Genomic DNA, 18,107 nt, shown 5'->3' with positions numbered 1-18,107 from the left:
TTAGTGCAAGTGATTTTAAAGAACTAAAATTCAATTTAGTGTGGCCTTAATCGATTTAACGTATAATTTAAAACTTGTGACATAATTCAATTCATTTATCATGCTTAACATTGACAGGTAAGAAAAGTAAATCTAGATTCTTTAATGAATTTGTCAAATCTTTTTTTTTTTTTAAATCAAGTATTTAGTCAGATCTGAAATTACATCTTATTGGTTTGTTGATGAAAGACCTTTCTGTGTAATGACACTTTTATATGTTACCACAAGGTGTTGTTACAAAAGGCATTTTACAGATGACATTTTATTGAAATTTGTAGATATTGATTTCATATATATAGAAATCTAACATATTGTCAAAATAGGATTATTCTAATTTTTATTTCATGGCTCATTGTGTTTGACGACACTTTTTATAGCCGTGTTTCACAATGTTATATTATGTCAATTTTCTCAAAAGTGAACAAACCCATTATGTTAAGTACTTCAGTTAGGATAAATGACGTCAGTTACGATTTATCAAAATCCGATCATATCAACAATCATAATTCTCTGAAGTCTGATACTTAACTTTAAAAAAATGACGACAATTACGGTTTATTAGAAAATACTTTCATGAACTTTGATCTGCGATTTCATAGATTTACTTATGGCAAATTTGGATTATTTTATCTACATACTTAACCAAATTCAATTTCCTATTGGAATTAAAGCTGTAAAAGCAGATTTATTCCTGTATTGTTATGAAGATGACGTTCTAGACTTCAATGGTCGTGATCTTTGTACAATTGGTAAATTATTAAGTTAGGGATTTCGTTACAGCAAATTACTTAAACCCTTTAATAAATTCTTTAATAGATACAGGTTTGGAAGTTTGGCTATGCCTTTAGAAATCTTTCACTTACGGCATGTCACATCCTAATTTTTACGTTGACCACGGTTATTCATAGAGCTCGTAAATTTGGAAATAATATATGTAAACTTATTTAATCTTTCAGGTATTCAAATTAACGCTGTATAATCTTTGAATATTGTGTTTATCGGTACTTACATTAACATTTTTTAATTATATTATAGTTTAACTTGTAACTAAACATGTATTTATATCCATTTATGAACACTTATATTCCTACAGCCTGTCGATACTAATATTTTAGAATTGCACAAGGAAATGTTTTTCTCATACTACTTATAACGTATGTACACTAAATCCGTTGGAGGTTTACTGATTGATATTTTAGTCTGGGGTAAACAGTATTTAGTTTAAAAGTTGACCAGCTTTCAGCATGTAAGCAATATAGAGAAAAGTTGATATAATAATTCCATGCTTTCAGTAGCTATGAGTACTCTTATGTCAGTTCTTTGTGTCCTTTGTCTTTCTGTCAGTTGGTTTTGTGCTTAGTACCGAGCTTATGCATGAGACAAGCCCTTTCCAACCGATTTTTACAGTCTGTTCTTATGTTGTGCTATTACACCTATGTCCCAGGTTGGAGAGGATTGAGGGCTCACAAACGTCTTTAACCCCGCCATATAATGTGTGTACCTGCCACAAGTCAGGAGACTGTAAATCAGTGGTTGTCGTTAGTTGCTGTCTGATATATTTGTTTTTCATTTGTGGTCTTAGCATAATTTTGCTGTTGGTTTTCTCGTTTGAATTGTTTCACAATTTTTCATGCCGGGCCATACCTCTTTTACATGTATTAGCAGAATTTTACATCAAAAGACGCCCTGAACCAAAACGAATTGATTTGTATCGGAAGGACAACACATTACTTTACTTCCTATAGAATTTTGGGTTTCTAAAAATTCTTTATTCATCAAACTATTCATAATATGCCCGAATCTTTGCATTTATGATATGGTTACATAGATAAAAATAGAACATGTTGTTATGAGCTCAATTTACACAGATGAAGCTAAGCAATTGAAAGACTTTTTGAAACCCTTGTGTGAATTAAAGATAAAGACATTTTTCTTACCTCTTTCGTTAATTTCTTTTTTTATAAAAACACTTTTACTAGGACACAAATCTTATGTATTAGTTCCAGATTTAAAGGATTTGTAAACTAATAAAAATACTGAAATTAAAGAAATGAAATTTGTATTAAATATATACATGTACGAAGAATGTGTACTTAAGACAATATTAATATCTTGCATATATCACTACTTTATGTAAAAACTATATCACCCGTATGCAAATCATTTTAACGGTGTCGCAAAGCCATATCAAGTTATAAAAATTTTCCAAATGAATTGTATAATACACTGATCTGCCTCAAAGCGAAACTAATTGAGTCGATAAGTTCTTTTTGTCAATGGAAATATTGTAAATTATCAATCTATCGAAGGGTTTTAATTTTTTTTTAAAGTAACAACATTAACGTTCTGTTATTTTTTGGTTTCATTATTAAAAAATTAAAAAAAACAATAATCCCACAAATACATATGTGCTGTATTTTTGTTTAACTTGACTGCGTATTGTCACCATAACATCAAATGATAGAGAATTGAAAGGTTTGAAAACAAATATCTGTTTTAGTTTTTAAATTAGAAATAACATAAAGGTTAAAGGATAAGATCATCGGATTTCAATATAATACGTTCACTAGTCAACCAATTTTGAATTAAAACGGACAGTTTGATCAGAACAGCTCCTAAAAGACTGAACAATAAATCAATATGCCACGAGTCATACAGTAGATTTGGGGACATATCCACTGCCATAAATTCAGTACTGTTCCGAAAATTCGTTTGAAGTCAATTAAGAATAATTAAGTCTAAGTTTAGTATATGAATAACACATAGCCTCGGTTGACAATGTGTTCTCGGGGTAGCAATCTGCTCTATCACTATGACGTCTTGTGCATAACAAACATCCCTATTTAATAAAGCGCACAATTGATCAACCGTCTCTGTGAAGGATAAGTCATGTGATAGAGTAAATTATCACCCTCTTATTAACCAATCAAAATCTGGCATTTTAACCTGAAGTATAATAATAGTGATAAATACCTAAAAAAACAACAACATATTGAATTGAATGTCTGAAAAGGTACTAAACAGTACAGGGTTGCCTTCAAGAAAAATGTCCGATTAGTCCAGTATTTACAGCAAGAAAATGTCTGAAAATAACACTCTTAACAAGACTCAATGTTTTTATTTTAAGATTATGTTTAGATCAAGATGACTATTTATGACTAAAATTCATTTACTAATGGTATATGACCCTATCTTTATGGGCACTGTATTTTTGGCTCAACGTAATGTGGCCTTAATTTCTGAAGTCTACATAAAATACTTTAAAAAACGAATAACGTCATCATTGATACATTCACAGATAATATTCGCATTAGCAAAATAAGCACTTCCGACAAAGTATACATGATAGACAGATATAATAAATCCAGTTTTGTTATTATCGAATTATTTCAAATTCTAAAATCGTACTGATTTATCGATAATTTATCGGCAAAAAACTGTCAAAGTAGAGGATAACTATGTTTAAAAATCTTGTAAACCAGATTTAATTTCCGCCTTTTACGACGAGATTGAACAAATTTTATTTAAGTAACATAATAATAAATAAATTAATTTGCTGAATGAAATTATGCTTTGTGCAAGTAGCATGATTGAAATGTGCAAAACATTTCAATATGTGATCTACCTTTATATTACAGGCCGGGTTTCGAAGAAGAATGACTAATTTCATAATGATTTTAGCCTTTGCTTTTAGATGCATTTGGATTTAAGTGCAGATTTTGCATATTTGTTCTTCTACTAATTATTGTCATCATATATTAAAAAAAAGTACAGCCTCGAAGGAATGATTTATTGACGGCATTTAACGTAGTTGAAATGCCAATTACTCGTCAATTCTCTTTGTACAATGAAAGTGGGATATGTGTGTTATTTAGAATTTCACACAGTAGTTATTCTTACATGAATATGGAATGTTCAATGGAAAATGTTAGGTTTTTTCCCGTTTTTCGGACTCTGATTTCATCCGACTTGATTTTCAGAGAGTTGATTGATAAAATCCAGTGGCAGATTATGTTATCAATATTTCTAACTATATTCAGTTTTGTTATATTTCTAAATTACTGTACAGTTCGTTTTCCCTGTGATTGTCAGGAGGAATCTGTCCATAGTTACGACGTTACTGGTGAGTCATTTGTAGACGAAACGCGCGTCTGCGCGTACAAAATTTCAATTCTGGTATCTATGATGAGTTAATATATCAACGACGAGTTTGAATGTTCCTTTGGTATCTTTCGCCTTTCTTTTACAGCACAATATTTACCTTAGTTTAGTAGTAACTGAGTTTCATGCTTCAGAACTCTTTTCAGTTAGTCATGTTACAATGGAGGATTTGGCTATTTTTTGTAATACTAGAAATAGGTTGTAATTACATAGCTCACTATAAGTAAATGTGTTGTGTGAATGTGTAGATTATGTACTTTATTTAAGACCCGTCTTAAACAAAACGTGGCCTTTAAAATGAACAAGTAATTACGTTTATAATATACGAACCTATTTTGAATGTTTATTGCACTGAAGGTCATTTTGGTATGTAAACAGTTTAGCTACCTTTTGTATTATCAATGACAATAATGTCCATATTCTAAAAGATAGTATTAAATAGTTTATATAAAAGCTTATTAAAATAAATAGGCAGATGTTTGAAATACCTAGATTAATAATAAGATGAGTCTATCACAAAAATCCGGTTATGGTAATTATCATTACCATAAGCGGCCAAATATTATATTGGAATTTACTGGAATACATCTGGAACTGCTATCTTATGAAAGGTAAAAGTTGTACCATCAATTATCATGACATAATCCGTTGTATTAGGACTTTTTCTTTCGTCTATCTTTTGAAAATGCAATGTTCAATGTTCTTTATTAATAATTAAAAAATGTAGATATTATAACATTGCTATTCTTGCGAATATGTATCATGTAATAGATGTATCATATGTAAGGGAATTTGTCAGTTTTCGCGAAATTCAAACAGTTTAATGTCAAATTAAGATTTTCATTTGAAAATTTCGCTTGATGCTTAGTGCTTTCATCTTTTTGAAATGGGGTTAACACAGATATTCATATGGATCTTTTTTATTTTCTTGACTTGTCTTGACCTTTAAAAGAATCATGGTAGCCGTTCGATAAAATTTCAGTTATCTTTTACTTATGCTTTCGACATGATTTTACCTGTAATTTGCGTTTGAACCCATATTTGATGGACGTGAATTCGATATTTTTTTTGTTTGATAGTTGAAAATTTTGTAAATAGACTCATCATAGATACCAGGTTTAAAAGTTTGTACGCCATACGCGCGTTTCATCTCCAAAGACTCATCAGTGACGCTTGAATCAAAAAAGTTAAAAAGGCCAAATAAACTACGAATTTGTAGAGCCATTGAGGATATAAATTCCGAAAGATTTTGCCAAATAAAGCTAAAATAATAAATTCCTGGGGTAGAAAATCCTTAGTATTTCGAAAAATTTAAAGTTTTGTATACAGTTAATTTATAATTATGACCATATCAATAAATTGGACATGTATATCTGTGCATATTTATAGATAAATTTGTTCATCAGTGGTCTCCCTTCTTATTTTTGTTTGACATTAAGTAAACAATTATTTCGGAATTAGTTAACTTAATTTTGAGTGAATTTAAATGTTATTTTTTTCTGAAAAAGTCAGTCAACTATTCAAAAAGCTTTCTAAACATTAGCTATGTATAGTTATGCCTAAATATAGCCACAGAAAAGAAGTGTACATTTGCTGTTAATCTATAGGCATTGTCTTTCTTAATGTCTTAATCATGTTAACAGTTTTTTTTTTGTGAAGGCTTTCTTTAAAAAAAAAACTAAGTTGGTCATTGAACTAGCAATTTTCTTTAACCGAAGTATTATCAATAACACTTTTGGTTTAATTACAATAATTAGGCCTACAGTAAATTTTATACAGTCAAAACTTTAAAAAAAAAAATGTCAATGCGACCAAGTAGAGTCGTACCATTGGGCGTTTGTAGTCCATGAATATCTTTTTGCCGTCATGAGTTCATATATAGTTCAATGATAATGTTAGATAGCATGTTTCTATAATATATACATTTGTATATGAAATTGGGACAGTGATGTTTTTACTTCCACTTTTTCAAATCTTATAACTCAACTTTTGTTTTGTTTGGAAAAGCTATGTTAATAAGATATATTTTGTTCGATTCAATGTTGACTCCGTTGCTTTAATGACAGCTAATGCTAACCGAGATTCTTATTTTATTCTGGGTTTCCAAATATTAAGCATGTTATGTTTCTTGTCAGTTTGTATTCTATTTATTTTTAGCCAAACTTATGGATTAACAGAGGGTATCGTCAGCTCCGAAGTCAGTACCTCGGTACATGATTTAAAAAAAAAAGTTCTTAACTCCTGCAGGCAAAGTTGACTTTAGATGGAGTTTTGGCTATTATATTAAAGTCGTTTTTGTTCTTTTTCCTCCTCAACTGTTTCTGTTCTTATAAATCCTTGGCTTTCAAATATTCGGCTTTGGGCGTTAATGATGAAGAGTAATCAATAAAAAGAGCTTCGGACGCATCACACTTATAAAGTGTTGCTTTCATTTTTTATGAATGGTCAATTACATCTTTTTGCTCACCGATTATAATGTTCGATTCCTGTATTAACTAGTGATTTGTATATGTATTGAATAACTTTCCGATTTGAATTTTCCTTGGAGTCAAGTATTTTTGTTATTTTACTTTTTTCCAAAAAACACTCATCAAAGACATAGGCTTGTAATTAAGATATACACTGAATTGAAGATGTGTCGATATACTCTTTTGACTATAGTCCGCTTCTATCATATGATAATAAGTATGTCTGTACGTAACTTTACTATTATCGCTTGTCGAAGTTATTGACATAATTATTATTTCTAAAACTGGTCTTACAAAAGTAATGTTTAAACATAAACCTTTGATGATTGGTATTATGCCAAAATAGAGTTTCTTCTACTCTCCTTAGTTTTGACTGAGCTCTGTATATACGAATTTTAACAAGAAAAGTACTTCAAATGTAATTGATCTCTGTCATATTCAGATGATACTGTCATTACCATATGTGATCAGTTTTATAGTAGTAGATTTTGAATCCACCTTCATCAGGAAAACCAAAACTGTAATGATTCTATAATTTATTTATTTTATGTTACTGCCACCTGTGATACAATGTTGCTTTGCTGACTATCATGTTAGCACTGATAAATTAATTCGACAAAGTTACAAATTATGCATAATTACCAACTCGGTATGATAAAATGGTGTAATGAAACAATGCGTCAATGTACATACTTACGTCGTAATCAGTCCAACTTAACCTTCAAAACAGATCCATTTTCAAAATGTGAATATATTGAATTTCACATTTAAAGACTATTATTGGATCTATTGTTGTGAATTAATATAAGATCAAATGTTCTAATGATTAGAACAAAGTAAAAATGTTGGCATAACAAGGCAAAATTGACACACTTCATAAATTTAGTATGTTAGTAACAACATGAACAAGTTTTCTAAGAGTTTACTAGTTTCTTTTCTACATTGCGGTTTGTAGTAATATATTGTAAATATTGTTATAGCTGTTTTGTGGAATATTAAGAGGATATAAAATGATAACTTGAATATTTGTGTTTGAGTTCATTTAAAGAAATAGAAATATGATGGCAGTGCGATTAACAGAAAATAACGTTCGGAACGATTCAAAAGTATTGCGGCGGCCATTCAGTATGTCCGTGCTTATACACGAATTATTATATACGCATCGTGATTACAAATTACACAAGAGAATAAATCCAACATTTGGACGATTTCCACATCGGAGACTTGCAAGGTATGCCTATAAGATGAGTGATAAGCATTGATAATTTCTTTGAAATTAAAATTGTAATCATTTTACACAAGGTTCCTACATTGACTAGACATTTAAGGATACTCCTGAGTAAATTGGATTGCAAAAATATATATTTCCTTTGGCCAAATAAAGGCAACAGTAGTATACCCCTGTTCGAAATTCATAAATCGATTTGAGAAAAAAAAACAAATCCGGGTTACAAACTAAAACTGAGGGAAACACATCAAATATAAAAGGAGAACAAAGACACAACAGAAACACTAAAATGCAACACACACAGAAACGAACTATAAGATAGCAATAGTTTCAATATATATGTATGAAGTCTCTAAGCTACCAATTTGCTAGTAGTCAGTTAAAACGTTTTTCATTAAACTTAGCATTATGCTTGATGTATGATACTCTAAGGATATAGATAAACATTACTATTAAACAGTATTGTTATGTTGAAATACTATCTGTAGCTATGGATATAAATCATGACATAGTTTACAGTATGATAAAATAATCGTACAAAATAAGAACTCTAAAACTGGTACACGACACATCTGCGGTAAAATGATACTCTAAACATTCGATGTCACTGAAGATTAAAAAAGAGAGGCGAAAGATACCAAAGGGACATTCAAACTCATAAGTAGAAAATAAACTTCCACTACTTCCATTTGAATTATGTTTAAAATAAATAATCAAGAATATTTTAAAGATATATAATTAGATAGCACACATCTTAGGTCGACCATATCTCATTTCAATTTAGATCATACAACCGGGCTAGGAGATTGTAGGTGTGGGGATTAATGTGCATAAGAGCGATCGACCGTGAAGACGTATTAAAGCAACATCCCTGGTGCGAAATCATAATAACCATATTAATTAAGCACATATTTCTATTATCTATTATTATACTGTTTTATGGGTTGATATTGAAATAACTTCTAAAGTTACTGACTTCTCAATCATTTCGTGAATGAAGAGTACATTTGTAGCTTATACCTTCAATCTTTTTTAGTGAAAAGAATAAAGTTGACGGGAATTGTTATTGAATAATCTTATAATAATATAGATAGATATCAAAAATCAGTTACAACAATAGTTCTACGTTCCATTAACATGAAATCAGTCATGTATAGAGGTAACAAATATTTTTGTTATCTCCAAATAGAACAATTGACAAAGTCAGCTGATTAAATAAAGTACAATTGCATGCTATTTACACTATTAAAAACATATGAATGCGGTTTAATTTAATTTAATCTGTATCTTTATCTTACATCAGAGCTTACATTTAATTTTTCTAAACGTATTTAAATTGTTCAAAGTTCTTCTTATCTGATAAGGATGCCTTTTCTATCTTCGACTGTTTTATTACAAAAGCTAAAACAATAGCAAGAAATAAACTATGTGAATAAACTATTAAAGTTAATAGCATATATACATAGTCTAATTTCTTAAGATAGTAATTATATGTTAGCTAGCATTGCAAAATGTAATTCTTATTTTAATAATATGAGCAGTCAAAACAAAATCATCTGGTTATTTAGTGTAGAAAATGTTGATTTACTTAACAATAATATGTTATTTTATATACAAACATCTTCCTTAGTGAAGATTATTTAATGGGAATATATGTGTGTATGTACATTTGATTGGACATCTTAGAAATATATATTGATCTGAATATCACAAACATACTAGCCGATTTTTAAAACTTTTATTTTTTTACATATATTTATAGATACATAATTTGTTCAAATGTTCTCTTATATACCTAATGCATCGTCCCCTGGTATCAATTGCATTCAAGTTACCTATGATGCTACCTTGTTTGCTTTTGATACAGGTAGGAACGAGACATTTACACATATTTTACTGTAGTTGATACCAGGGGACGATGCCTTAAGGATATAAGAGAACATTTGAATAAATTATGTATTCTATAAATATGTATATAAAAAAAAATCGGCTAGTATGTTTGTGATATTCAGAACAATATATATTTCTAAGATGTCCAATCAAATGTACATACACACATAAATTTCCATTAAATAATCTTCACTAAGGCAGATGTTTGTATATAGAATTACATATTATTTTAAGTAAATCAACATTTTCTACACTAAATAACCAGATGATTTTGTTTTGACTGCTCATATTATTAATACAAAAATTAAATTAATGCTAGCTAACATATAATTTCTATCATCCTCAAATTTGTTGCAATCAAAAGGAAAATGAGCCTCGTCTTCGACAGTATATAACTCAGTGATTGTAAACATGTGTTAAATATCAGTTTCAGTTGATGAAGATTATGTGGTAACAACCCTAGACATTTTTAGGGGATTATAATTGTTTATTGTTTAGATAACAGTAACTTCTACACAGGTGGTCAATAAGTGCTTGTCTCTTAGTCTCTTAAAGGGAAACTTCGCAAAAAAATGAAAAATTGATATTATGTTGATTGTGTATAAAAAACCACAAATTCATAAATATTAAAGTTTAATTCTGCTAGATAAGAGATCACCATCGATTTTAAATTTAGAGTATCACTTCTCCGCGTGCGGCCATTTTGACATCATCCCTGAATAGAAACCACGATATATCTATAAACCACAAAGGACCAAAACAAGCAGTAACCTAACGTAGCCGTAATTGAGTGTCGATATCATGTCAAGCGTACGGTTGTCACAGTTTTACCCGACAAGGAAAGCCTAAACAGTTTCCCGGGTCACAAAACAAATTATAATAGACATAGTTGTGCATGCAACCTTTCCTAACTAACTTGATACGGAAAATGTAATTATATATAATTTTTTTTTGAATAACTAGTACTATGGTCTGTCGTTTTAAAACTGATTTTTTTTACTAAGTTTTTGAAACAAGAAATTTTAATGGAAATTAGTTTAAAAGTTCAAAGTGATAAATTAAGTGTTCCGTGTAAAAATGTTTTCGAAAATCTAGTGTGTTCATACAAGGATTTGTAAGATGAAGAACAGGAATAAAAGCCATGTTTATTGATAATTTTCTATGTTTTCTATGTATTGTGTGCGATTTCGTCCCATGTACATGTACATTTACTCCATATCTTTTCATTTTCTATTTTACTGTTGTTTATAATCATGAACTTATTTTGAACTTCCTGTCAGTCCTTCAATGAACTCAAACCTCTATAGTTCCAGTCACAACTCATGTATTTGCAGTTTGAACAGACGAGAATTCTTGAAAATCAATGAATTCATTTAATTTCTCATTTGTTGCGGACCTTTCAGTGACGTACATTTGTACATGTATATTGATTCTGTTAAATTTATTCATAACTTAACTATGATAAAAAAAAATCAACATACAGATATTGTATGGAGACTGACTATTCTTGAAGACTGTATGATTTCTTCTAAGTTCTAACTGTCAACATGGTCAATGCTCTTGTGGTAGTTGGGTCAGTTTCATATACTAGAAGAAAGGACAAAGACAAGCTGCGAAAATAAATAATTGTTTTGACCTTCTCTTTGGGGTTATCTTAAACAGCTATTACTAGTATCATAAAGATGTGTTGGGCTACTCAAGTTACGATTACAAGAAAAACAACAACATAATTACGATCATTTTCGGCAACTGCCAAATGTAAAAAATATTTTCCAGCTTGAGAGAGGTCCTCAATATGACATACTCAGAAGGAATCATGAAATCTTTGCGAATTAAAACAAAATATTGATCAAAGATGCTAAAACAAACTAAACCAAACAACAAACAAAGTCAGAAATGATTATCTTGCAATACACGCTGTTCAACCGGATATTTACTAACAGGCGCGTATAAAATTTATAGTGGCGAGTACGCAACATCTCACGATACGCGAGAAGTGTCGATATACCGCGAGATTCCAATCCTTCTCACTATACAAATCCTTGGTTCATAATTCATTTATGTAATAATCTTATTTAAATAAATTCGGACCTTCCCTTATCTGATCACCAGCATGGCCATGGCTAAAGGAATTGTTCCCAGAGGTATTGTGAGTTGACACGTCCAGGTATTCAAGCGATTTCCTGTCGGGCTTTAAAACTCTTATTACACAATTACATAAAGCAAGTTCGTGCATCACTTCACCTCTGAGGGTATTGAGAAGTGTACACGGCCGATAACTTGTAACTTTCCATTTTGAAACTATCAGGTGAATATACATCTTTGTCTTGCATGTCCGATAGTGATATGCTAGTCTTTACTAAACCATAGATATAATAGCCATTATATATATGACTAAACTCATACGCTTGTAAATAACATTTATGGCGTAGAGAATAATTATGAAAATCTAAATAATTCCAAAAAAAGATTTGATAAAATAAAAATATATTTACATATTTTACAAACGTAAATTGGGGAAAATGTAAGTAATTACTCGTTGTCAATAATTATGGACATTTTGAAACGTACAAATATTGATTTAACAAAAAGTACGCACGTGTCGATCATTGGATTATACGCCTAGATAGAAGGTTACGGAACTATAGATAGTCGCAATTTGGAATATATACATGTATATTGAATATACGAGAGAAACATCCAAAACCAATCTGATTTAAATACAAGTCGATATCTAACTTGCTTTGGTTCATCGAAGTTATGCACATAGTAAAATCACAGATTTTTATTTCAATTAGATTATTTTGAACAGTTTAAGAAAGTCGTCATCATCTCAATGGTTGTGTATTATGTATAATAATGTAATAATGTTAACATGGTTCTATTATACCGGTAATACCTCATGTCAATTTTCCTGTTCCGACTTGCATGTAATATATATGCCAGTGGACGTATGTACTAATGATCCCCAAAAAGCTTATTTGAAGAAATAAAGAAACTACACTCCGAATAGACTGATAGTAGATGTATTACGTCTGGTCAGCTAGAGGGTTGATTAATTTATTTAGTTAGCTTAAAAGGGAGGGGGGATAAACCATTCCTAATATTATACTTATGCATAAAATATTAAATGAGAGTAATATAAGAGAAAATATAAATACGAAAAGTCGCATATCTGGTAAAAAAAAAGTCTCACTGGCAACTATAGAATTTCACGTACAATTGTCATTCTTAATCGAAATAACGGACAGTCATTAAAATACATGCATGTACACTTTGATAAAAGGGGTGCTGCAGTTGCATATTATTCATCATAAATCTATTTCAAGTATATACTTTCCTGTCATTCTTATAAGTTAACGCAGAGACATGTAACTATACATCTCTAGTTAACGACAATCAACCATATAAATATTTAAATCTGATGTGACTTACCGTTCATCTCTTTCTTTTTTTTTTCTTCTTTTTTTTTTTTTTTTGATTTGGGCAGGTACACAAACATTGTAATGTTAGATATACTGTTCCCAGGTTGGGAGGGGGCGGTGGTTGGAGGTGAAGAATGTAGGACAGAAAGTCACAGGACAAAAAGTCACAGAAAAAAAGTCACAATTCAGTTTTAAGATTATTTTTCTTCAAACAAGAAAACGCTAATTTAAAAAATTTAATTTTTGTTTTTTCTTGAACTATTATATATGAAGCAACTTTGTAATTAAAATTTATTCAATAAATATCAATAATGATTAAATAATTGTTATGAAAACAAAATGCCAAAGTGGCTTGGTACTTAAATGGCTTCACTGTGCCAAGAAATATATCCTTTGCATGATTAAAATTTAATAAATTTTCATTTATCAAGGCTTATGAACAATTTCCTAAACTTAAAAATGAATATATGTAATAAAAAGAAAATATTTCAAGATCTTTCTCCTATATATTCAAACAATTGTCAACAAATTATTTGTGACTTTTTGTCCTGTGACTTTCTGTCCGTTTACCGGAGGTGAAGTATATCGAAAGTTACAAAATATGAACGTTGTATTTATGAATTAACATGAAGAATTCTGATCTTGGGCGTAGGTTTCTTTCTTTTTTTTTTTTTTTTTTAAAGTTCAGTGATTTAATTTGAGAGAAATAAATCTAGTCAGAATTTAAATCGTACCGGCAATTTCCACCTAAAACTCCTCTAAAATCATGAATGGTCATGCTTCACAATCATCAGAATTTTCTTTGCATTGGTACATTCTGTATCGGTAGTGATTTACCTTGACATTTCCGGGTATAACAGAGCTACTTGTATATTACATGTATGTGGTTAGGTGACGTCCCATGAGGTCTTACGTATACAGGTTCACATTTATAATGGTTTCTGATATAACAAGGTTTTATGACATTCACAATTCTGCATGTTCTGTATACCAAATTCTTATCTTATTTTCAAACCAAACGAGGATGTGAATATTTTCCAAAAAAAATATTGAGTATCAAAGTATCAAATTAATTTCAGGTTTTTTTTCTTTCTTGGTATCAGAGACATATAATACAATTGTATTATATGTCTCTGTTGGTATTAAATCACAGAAACTTAAAGAATATACTGCTTGTCCGCTTTAGGTGTATTCTTGTCAGTTAAGACTGACATATATGTCTCTGGTATATAGTGGGTTTATGAATGAATGATAAGTCTTGCAAAGGTACAAGATATTATAAAGCACATTGAAAATTGATTCCGCCGGTCTGTCTCCATTCAAAAAAGGAAAGTTGACGTTAGATTGATTCTGTTATTTTTTTTAAACATCGTTGGTCAAATAGCTAAAGTATGTATACCGTTGTGAGATTTTAATTATTTTATTAAGGGCATTCCCGATTAGGTAAATATAGATCGCTGTGGACGGACCAAGCCATATTAATCATGTAACCGCGATAATTTTCTCTAAACATTGAAATATTCAAGGTTAATACCCATGATAATTTGAAAAAGTAAGTACAGTGTTTGGTTTATACGCTCGTTTTCGTGGGCCATTTTTATTTATAAAATTATTTAATTGAAAGTAATTCAGAATTTCGATGTTACAACAAAATACTCACCTATCTATTTTAAAATTAAGCTTACGCAAAATATAAAAGATATACATGTATATAACGGCGATTCAGGTATTTTGCCACCATATTCCTCCCCAAATAATTAATGTTTTTATCATTCATACGAAATGTTGTTCTCACCTGTAACTGTGAACCGTGTTGGCTAAAATTCACCGAGTGAAGATCAAAAGAATAGAATTACAGAATGCTAATCTTTTAATTACCTTGAATTTAACCACGCATTCAACAGATAGTCACTAAGTGTCTCAGTACAATACACATTGTATTTACACAGTAACAGTGGGAAATGTTTGCTAGACTGAGGTAAAAGCCTTCAGGTGAGAATACAAACATGCATTTGTAAAACAATATCAGTTATATATGTTTGTTCAAAATATTCGTCGGAAAATAATTCATAAAAATATATTCTATTGTATGATTTACTTTTATTACTATAATTTATCATATCAGAAATCCTTTAAATATAAATCGTACATTTTAATTTTGAAAGTTGCACGGCTGATCACTTTACTTTCTTAATTATTAGTTGGTTAATAGCTACGCCAAAAGTCGTCGATGCGCTTTAAATCGCGTTGTTAGTTGATTAACGAACAAGACTTACAATGAGATTTATTCACTCCCGGCATGCAAAAAGACTTAAACTACGTCACATAAGTCAGGAAGTTAGAATAAATTAAATTATTAATTCCCAATTTTCTTCTTTATTAGTGTTCATATCCAGATAAAACTTGGTAAATATGTTTTTTATGGTGTTATGAACATAATAAGATGAAAAGTAAAAAATCGCGAATTTTCCCTTTAAGGTAGCACAATACAAAGATTATTTCACCCCCAATCAGACAACTTTAAACTGATCTAATTTCTTTCATCCAGCTTTAAATTTTATAAATGAGGTACCAAAAGAAAGAAGAAAGATTAATCTTTCAAATGGTGATAATTGTATTATGACATAATTATTACATAATTAATTATTATGTAATTAGTGGCTATATTGTGATGTCCACACTTCAATGAAATTAGCTTCTTTTTTATTCATACCATCCCAAAATATTTTATAGATTCTTGCACAACACAGTTTGTGTTGACCTCCAAAATAGTGTCTCAGATTTTCCCTATTGTACTTCATTCTCTCATAAACCTTTAATGAAGTTTGTAACCTCAATTCATGAGAGATCACTAAATTTAATTGGGTATAAAATTTGTTCTATTGATGTTTTTAGAAATCTGTTAGACGCGGTTTTGAAGATAACTGGTCAAGGAACAACATGTATGAAAATCAGGCATATAGGGGCACCCATCTAGGCACTAAATTCATTTAAAACTACATTTTCATGACGAAAATGAATGTGTCACAATTGAATAAATAAGAATTTTCCTAATTATACCCCATTAACTGCAATACAATTCACACATGTACCATGGGGATAATTCAGGATTGGCCTTTAATCATAAATCAATTAGGTGTTGACCAGTAAGAAAGCATTCCTTTTCAACAATTCTAAATATATGAAGAAAATGCACACCCTATGCATCAAACATCAGATCTGGCGGGAGATATTATATCATTATTGACCTTGCTGTAAGTCAGTTGCTACCGATATTGTCAAAACTCCGCCTACCATGATAAACCTTTACAATAATGATCTGAGAAGTTTAATTACACATTGCACTCATTAACAGTGCAAGATATATAAATATTTTTTTCTTCTGTGGTTTTGGAATATTAAGAAGTAACAAAAACAACTGAAAATGAAATTTTGATAAAATTTAGTTGCTGTTGTATTGTGCTACCTTAACTGAATATTCTTTCTGTTTTAAACTATAATCTATATTATCTTTGAACTTATTGTTGATTTCGAGTTCTATATAGCCTTTAATTGTTGTAATAATGGAAAGTTTTTTTCTACTCAGTTCTAAATTTTGTTAAGAGCAGAACAGTATTTGCTTTAAAAGAAACAAATTATACACGGTGGTAATTCTTTGGAATTCCGATCATTTCATTTTTTAACAGTAGTGTCTTTATCTGGTATCATATGAAAAAAGAGCAGACGAGTTGTAATTGTACTAGTTTAGTGAACTAAATTTCTGATAGTTGTTGCTCTCAAACCCTTTAAAGAGATTGGATTAGAAAATGGAATGGTAAGCTATGTATATTGTTTTATTTTTTATTTCCTATTTTTTTATATATATTTTTATTTACTGTTGTTGAGGTATATACTTATATCTATGGAAAAATTAATGCGGTAGCAGTCCCTAAACCTGCATGCTTCAATACAATAATTGACATTAATGCGGTAGCAGTCCCTAAACCAGCATGCTTCAATACAATAATTGACATTAATGCGGTAGCAGTCCCTAAACCTGCATGCTTCAATACAATAATTGACATTAATGCGGTAGCAGTCCCTAAACCTGCATGCTTCAATACAATAATTGACATTAATGCGGTAGCAGTCCCTAAACCTGCATGTTTCAATACAATAATTGACTTCGATTCATTTCAAACTATGGATTTTGCATAGTTTATTTTTATAAACAGCTATCTGGAATGCACAGCTCAATGAAATAGATTTATTTCTTTACTATCTGACAACGGCCTCCTCGACCGAAACAACATTTTTTTCTGAGATTGATCTGAATACGTAGGTTGTAATTTGTTCAAAGACTTAACTCATAAAATACAATACTAAAAAGTACACGAAACTTTTTTTCTCTGTTCTCTATTTTAATTTTCAAGCAGTGTAAAGTATGAAATAAATGAGAATTCCAACTATTATGATACGAGCGGCACTGATGAAACTTGTGTTGACAAAAACGCCTTTGGCGTAACAGATATTAAGCCTGGTACGGTGACCTATATAAAGTTGCTCACATCAACGTCATTTGGTCTCTGGTGGATACACTGTAATTGTCTCATTGACAATTATACCCCTTCTCCTTGTTTTTATACTGTATATTAAAAATCAGTTAAACAATAGGTTTACATTCCATTAACATGAAATTAATTATATTTAAACCCATCCGTAATAGAGTGAAGAAATATCTTTGTGATCTTCAAAGGGGACAATAGATAAAGTCAGCTGCTTTGAACAAATATACAATTGTACGTTAATTACACTATTACAAACGTCTAAACGCTGTTTAATCCAATTTAGTGGGTCTTGTTTTATCTTAAATTTAAATGTAACTGTATTCTATTCGTTCCAAGTCCATGTCTGTTA

General features: G+C 30.2%; 1 protein-coding gene across 3 annotated transcripts in view; it reads left to right on the top strand.

Annotated features, from left to right (window-relative positions):
• Positions 1-18,107, top strand: part of LOC127725769 (uncharacterized) — a 42,413-nt gene that overhangs the window by 14,154 nt on the left and 10,152 nt on the right. The window contains exon 1 of one of the 3 annotated variants that reach the window (XM_052233037.1): positions 4,690-4,811. The exons of 1 other annotated variant lie outside the window; for it this stretch is intronic. In XM_052233037.1, coding sequence (XP_052088997.1) covers positions 4,705-4,811 — 107 coding nt within the window. In that variant the 5' untranslated portion in view covers positions 4,690-4,704. Of the gene's footprint in view, positions 1-4,689; positions 4,812-7,515; positions 7,900-18,107 lie in introns of those variants that run through there. One more of the 3 variants, XM_052233036.1, reaches the window with a different exon arrangement.

The sequence above is a fragment of the Mytilus californianus genome, unplaced genomic scaffold (assembly GCF_021869535.1).
Source record: "Mytilus californianus isolate M0D057914Y unplaced genomic scaffold, xbMytCali1.0.p SCAF_15, whole genome shotgun sequence".
Lineage (NCBI taxonomy): Eukaryota > Metazoa > Mollusca > Bivalvia > Mytilida > Mytilidae > Mytilus > Mytilus californianus.
Note: the sequence above shows the minus strand (reverse complement) of the source record. Positions and strands in the feature narration are given on the sequence as shown.